Below are 6483 nucleotides of genomic sequence, written 5' to 3'. Positions count from 1 at the left end.
GGGGGCGCGGGGCTCCCCTTGGGGCCGGGACACTAAGCAGGTGTGTGATGCCCGCAGGACGGCGGCGCGGAGCCGGCGCGCTGCCCCATCGAGCGGCCGCAGTGGCGGGCGGCCGCGCAGGCAGTGTACGTGCGCTGGAGCAGCGCGGGGCCGCCCTGCAACTTCAGCCTGAGCGCCCAGCCCGGCCCCGCTGCCTGCCAGCCCGTGCGGCGCCACAACGCGACCTACACCGCCAGCTGCGACCCCCTGCAAGCCGGGACCCTCTACAGCTTCCGCGTCCAGGCGCTGACGGGGCCCGAGGCCGCCAACATCTCCCTGCGCACAGGTGAGGAGCAAGGGCGAGGGCAGAGGTCCCGCTGCCGCCCGAGCGCGCTCTCACGGGCCTGTGTGTTCAGGGCTCTTCATAACCCCTTAAAAAACGAACAAACCCAAGAGAGCCCACCCGGAGCTTCCTGCGCGCCCCTCAGCAGCCGGGCGATGCATCGCTGCTGGCAGGCTGGATTCAGCCCGTGTTTCAGCTCCGCCGGGAGAAATCAGATGTGCTCAAGGATGGGGTTTCCAGTCCAAGCCCTCTCTTCTCTGGGCCCCCATGAGCCATGCAGCCCCCAGAAGTTGGTGGTGAACTAGTCAAAGCCCCGTCCCCCCCATCTGTTTTCATTTTATAGTCAAATATAAAGAACTAAAAAAATGTAAGGAGGATTAATATGCCCTGCAAGCACAAGGGGACATTAATCGTGGGGATCTAGGCAGGATTCAGTAAGGAGCTTGGTGATAACACGAAGTGCGGAGCTCGATAGCCTTGGGAATGCACGGTAGACTTATTGTCTTAGAAATATGACCGGTTATTACTGATTTTTTTCTATTGCTCATACCGTCCCAGGCAGGCTTTCTATGGCAGGCTTTCTATGCAGGCTATGCAGCTACTTTGTATGTAGCTTTACAACAAAAGGCTGCGCAGAATAATTGACTTCAGTAAGAGAAGAGCTGTGTCCATTTTGCCTATATTGGCATGTAAACTTGAGATTATTATTATTTTTTAAGACCAGAATACATTCAACGTTCATCTGTTTGGTAATAAGCTATAGAGCTCGAACCAGCGGCGCTCATTTCAACATGTCAAGTCCTGTCATACTCTTTTCCTTTTTTTCATCCTTGTCTGGCATCTTAGTTGTAGAGAGAAACTAGTTTTAAAACGTAGTTTTAGCTTATGTTTAAAGTCGATGGCACTCAGAAATGACCTTCTCTGACCAGTGTCTTGCATCATAAGTACTGCACAGTTTCTGAACTAGCTCTTACTACTGTTTGAAATGTCTTGGTTAATTGGCAATCTGTTAACTCAAGCTAAAAATCTATTGTAGGCAAATCTGCTATGATAGACATTTAAACACATTACAGGTGTTGGTTGTTAGGACTGGGTAATAGTGTCCATAGCAACAGCAATTTAAATGTATGCGCGTGCCAACTGTTTTTGATGTTGATGACTCACAATTTTAAAATAACAGATTAACTGTTATCAGAGCTGGAGGTGTATATCACAAACTGTATTGAATGATAAATATTTATTACGCAGAGCCTTTGAATAGAAGTGAGAAAAAAGCAGCCGTATAGACAGCAAATGATATACTTTGTCCAATAGGAATTGTTTTAAGATGGATAAATTTAGACAGTGTTTTGTAAATGTCATTTCTGACACATTTCCTGTTTGATAAATATCTTTTGAAAGAATATAAGGAAGATGAGAGGAATAACTGAAACAGTTGTTAACAGCCTTTTGCATTGTCCGGTGTGGATCTAATATAGATACAGAGTAACAAGACTGATAAAAGTTTACAGCTGAAATTCTTCCAAGACCTTGGTCTAGGTGGTGTTTTTTTTTCTTGGATACTGGATAGCAGAGAAATCGGAAAAAGCAGAAGGACACTGTTAGAATATAAATAGAGAATATTGCAAGAGACGCCTGTAGAAGCATCTGCTTAGATTGCTTAAGCCTTGTACTTTGTGTTATCACCAAGCACCTGAATCCACTGAATCCATTTAGGCTATGTAGATGGTTTGCATCCTGTTTAGAAAAAAAATAATTATCTGCAAAGTATAACTCCTCACAACATTTGTAATGAATGTCTTAAATTGGGAAGGTGTATAACAATGTAATCATAATAAGCTGTACACTTTTGTATGTGGTAAGTTACAGGTTTTTTAAAGAGGTTATTCCTTTCCTTTTTCCACTAGGGGCAGTGTTTTATTCTAATTTTCTATCCCAACTTTTTTGCTCAGTAATTTTTGATGTTGAGAATTTTGTGAAATAATTTATCAACATTAAATCCATAAAGGCATATATTACTGGAAACTAACCTATAAATGTGTATATGTGAGCAGCCCTATGGGCATATCAAAGACAAAACTGCCATTGACATCAGGAGGAAAGAATCAGGGCCACTATACATGTACATGTTCATAAAAAGATCTGTGTTATAAAGCTATATATGCACATACATTATGTGCAATAAAAATACACAGACTAACACTTTAAATGACATGCCTGCTTCATAGACTGCATAAATAACTTTTTTGCTAACATTCAGTCCTGCTAAAGCTTATATAAGCTAATTCTCATGCTGATTTTGCATTTTACCCACAATGTTTTACTTACTGCTATACCTTCATGTCAGATGTTCACACGTATTTATTGTGGTAGAATTGTTAAATAATGTGAAGCTCTGGCTTAACCCCCTAAATCAAAAAGATTCCCTTTTATCTTCAACTCATTTTATTCTGTTTAGGGTTTTAAAGGTAAGTTTAATGCATAATGTGTACTAAACATGCTGCAAGTCCTATGCCAAATTTTAAATTGTCTTCGATTTGTGAGTGTTAATCCAACTCTTGAATAAAAATGTAATGTGACTACCTTAATATATTACATTTCCGGTGGGGGGGGGATTAAACAAGAAAAGCTCGCCTAAATTTATACAAACACTTGGGTACTATGGAGATTCTTAGGAAATAAATGCCATTTAATTTTTCAGTACATGTAACTATAAAATATTGATACAATGCTCCAGAATAATCCGTTCAAGTAAAGTCAAATATCTGATCTTCTAAAAGTGGTCTTCAGTCCCCAGATATGTGCTTATGCCAGTGATTCTCAACCAGGGTGCTGGGGCACCCTGGGGTTCTACCAAATCTGAGGCAGGAGGAGATAAGCGATGTGTGAGAAGCTAAACAGATAAGCCAGGCTCAGGCTTTTCCCTACCTGGAGATCCTCCATGCCTACTGCCCAGGCCCTGTGTAAGCACTCTAAAATACAAATTAGTTTTTGAAATTGGGTGCCATTCAATTCACAAAGGTTATGAGGAGTATTTTGAATCCAGTGAGGTTTCTCAAGTCCAAAAAAGGTTGAGAACCACTGGCTTATGTATTATAAAGTGCTAGTTCCTTTTCACATCAGTGCTATTTTTAGAGAACAGAAAATGAGGGGGAAATGATAACAGTTAAGAATCACTGAGCTAGAGAGAAATTCGGCATGCCAGACCTCACAGAGAAGATGTGATTAACCCAGGAGTAGGTAAAATACAGCCCGTGCGACAGATCTGGCCTGCCATGAGATTGCTTGGCCCATGCGGGTCGCTCAGTCCCAACTGGCCCAGGCACTGGGGACAGCTGAGGCTGTGGTGAATGTGGCCGGTGCTGCCTCCCCAGGAGTCCAGTGGGGCGTGATTGGCATGGTGGCCAGATTTGGCTTCCTGGCAGCCCTCTCAGCCTGCCTCTGCCTGTGTCTCCACTGTTGCTGCAGCCTCCAGACTTGGCCCCACTGCCCAGCCTGTCTGCCCGGCACTAACTGCTGGGGGGCACCAGATGTAGCAAGTGGGCAGAGTCTCAATGAAGACCGGCACAGGATACCCACTGGCAGAGTTCACTTAGCCAGGTAGATTGGATGGGGCTGTGGGCAGATGAGGAGTGGCATCCAGGATTAGGACAGGTGGCTGGGGCTGGGGCTGGGTTTTCATGACAGCATGGGGCTAGGGCCTGGGGAAAATCCATGATCTATTTCCTGCATGTTCCTGCCTGTGGAACTGGTGTGCATCACAGGGATGTGCAGGAGGCAGATCGTGGCTCTGCCCTGGGCCCTGGTCCCTCGCTGTCACCACCCTGTGATCCCAACCTCAACCCTGCACTGTTACTGTCCCGCAATCGCAGCTCTGGCCCTGTGCTGTCACTGTCCCACAATCCTGGTTTCACCCACCCATTCCACTCCCTGATGCTGCTCCCCACCTGCCCATTGTCCATTCCATCCTTCCGCTGAGCCTGCCCTGTCCATGGGGGTCCCAGGCTGGTCTTCATGGAGACCCCACTTGCCCGCCCACCTGCTCTGTCCATTGCTCCCAATGGTAAGGCAGACAAGCCGGGGGTCGGATAGGATCAAAGGCCCTCTCTCACCCTCCCACCACTATGCCAGGCTGGGTCAGCACACCCATCCCTGACCTGGCATTTAAAACTCTTTAACTGGCCCTCCAGCCCAAATAATTGCCCATCCCTAAATTAGCCTCGAGTTTAAATCATATAAAATTTTATATATATATATACATACATATTCACACACAAACATGTGCGTGCACACACACACGTATGTCTGTATATATATGAGTTGGCCAATATTATCAAAACCTTTTAAATATGATAAAGTATAAACCTATAGATCATTTTTTATTGTAGTATAAGCCTCATTTTTCTATTTTTTGCAAAAAGAACTGCTACAAGAATAAGGGTGGTGGAACTGTATCTGACCCATTTTCAGACCAGCACTTAGGCCCCTGATTCTGCAAATGCCCCACTGAATGACCTCAAGGTCTTAGTCACAACATTTTATAAAAAACACAGCAGAAGTTCCAGCCTACAATTACATTTAGAGGAAAATGCACCATTTAAATTCTAGAAATACATAATTGGCCTTCAGAACCCTGAGGATATCTTAATATTATTTGGAAATTCCCATGTTTTTTGAAAAAGAAAACATTTTAAAGTTGCTGTTGATTGTTATATTTTCATCTGACAGAAAAACTAGGTTCTTCTAGAATTAGACGGGGCATAAATGGTGTAGTATTCTATTAAAATATTACAAAATCCATATTGGTGAATTTAGCTGCTACCATTCCCCAAACTGAGTGAGGTAGCACAGCACATCAATACCTCCTTCTGTGCCAGCAGAGCCAGGATCCTGTTTGAAACTTAGTACTTAACTAGAAAGAAAAAAAGAATGCTCCCGCCCATGCAGTGGACCATCAGAGTTCATAAACTTTGCAGGACTCCAGGTGATCCTGAAGGCCACGAGGATTGAAGCTCAAGAATTTCCACTCTCAGTCCTGTCCTCATCTTGCAAGATCAAATCTGCATTTTGTTTCTTTGATTTAAGCACCATTATGTCTTCGGGAATCTACGTATGCAATCATAATTACCATGTTAATATAATGTGGGCAGTAGCTGTACATGCATAGTAGGTTTGTTAAAAATCTTCATGAAAAATATAACTCATTCAGCAGAAGTAAAAAAAAAATGGACCCTGAAGATTTGTGGATTTATTTATTTATTCTGTGTTCTTGAAGGCATTCGTTCATATATCATAGACTAGTATAAAAATATCTTCATGAAAATATTTTATTTCTGTGATATATAAGTGTTGGACAGTGGCCAGCAAAGAATTTTATAACAATGTAAATGGTTTTTTAAGTGTTTGTTTCCAGCAAGGGCTCTTTCAGGCCAGGCACTTCCCAATCTCATTGTTCCTTTGTTCTAACGGATGTACAAAGGACTGAGTGTTTTCTTTCCTGGGCCAGATAGATTAGATAAAGTCTGAATTTCTGAACTTCTCCTTTCTAGGCACGCAAGCTTTTTTTGTTCTCCTTTAAATACACCTTAGAAGATAAATGCCACATCTAATGCAGTGTACACAGAAGATATAGTGTATAAAATAATACGCTGTTATCTTTGAATGATTTGATATGATATGTTTTGCATTACAGTGTTGGGGGGTGGTTTGGAGCACCAATGAGCAGTCAACATACTCCTAATTTTGTTGTCTCAACAAGAATGAAAGAGCCTGCCAACTATTAGGCATGGTTCTTTGACACTCTCAGTCAGTCTGATGAATTTTCAGCTGTATTAGCATCTTACCTTATATGGGGTTGTTGGTTGTAGCCATGTTGGTCTAAGGACATAGGCATGCAAGGTTTTTTGGGTAGATGTCTAATAAAAGATATCACACCTACCTAATGAACCTTATCTTATACAGATCTAGTATTTATTTCAGAAGCCCAAATGTTGATCTTTTCTGATTAAACCAATTGTCTTCCATGAATAATTTTATCCTAAAGCTATTCGTTTTGCCAGCGCAATAATCCTTTGTGGATTAGTATATGTTATAGGTGGAGCTGGTAGCAAGGCCCATTGTTAAGGCTTCCTGACACATTTTGCTATACCCACCCTCCCCCA

The 6483-nt window shown here is 42.9% G+C and overlaps 1 protein-coding gene across 2 annotated transcripts in view; it reads left to right on the top strand.

Annotated features, from left to right (window-relative positions):
• The window catches only part of PTPRB (protein tyrosine phosphatase, receptor type B), a 111927-nt gene that overhangs the window by 24414 nt on the left and 81030 nt on the right, over positions 1-6483 (top strand). For both annotated transcript variants that reach the window (XM_019514729.1, XM_019514728.1), the window contains exon 4: positions 58-325. In XM_019514729.1, coding sequence (XP_019370274.1) covers positions 58-325 — 268 coding nt within the window. The remainder of the gene's footprint in view (positions 1-57; positions 326-6483) is intronic.

This window comes from Gavialis gangeticus, unplaced genomic scaffold, assembly GCF_001723915.1.
Source record: "Gavialis gangeticus isolate Ggan-Ray unplaced genomic scaffold, GavGan_comp1, whole genome shotgun sequence".
Lineage (NCBI taxonomy): Eukaryota > Metazoa > Chordata > Crocodylia > Gavialidae > Gavialis > Gavialis gangeticus.
This window is presented reverse-complemented; position numbering and strand designations above follow the sequence as displayed.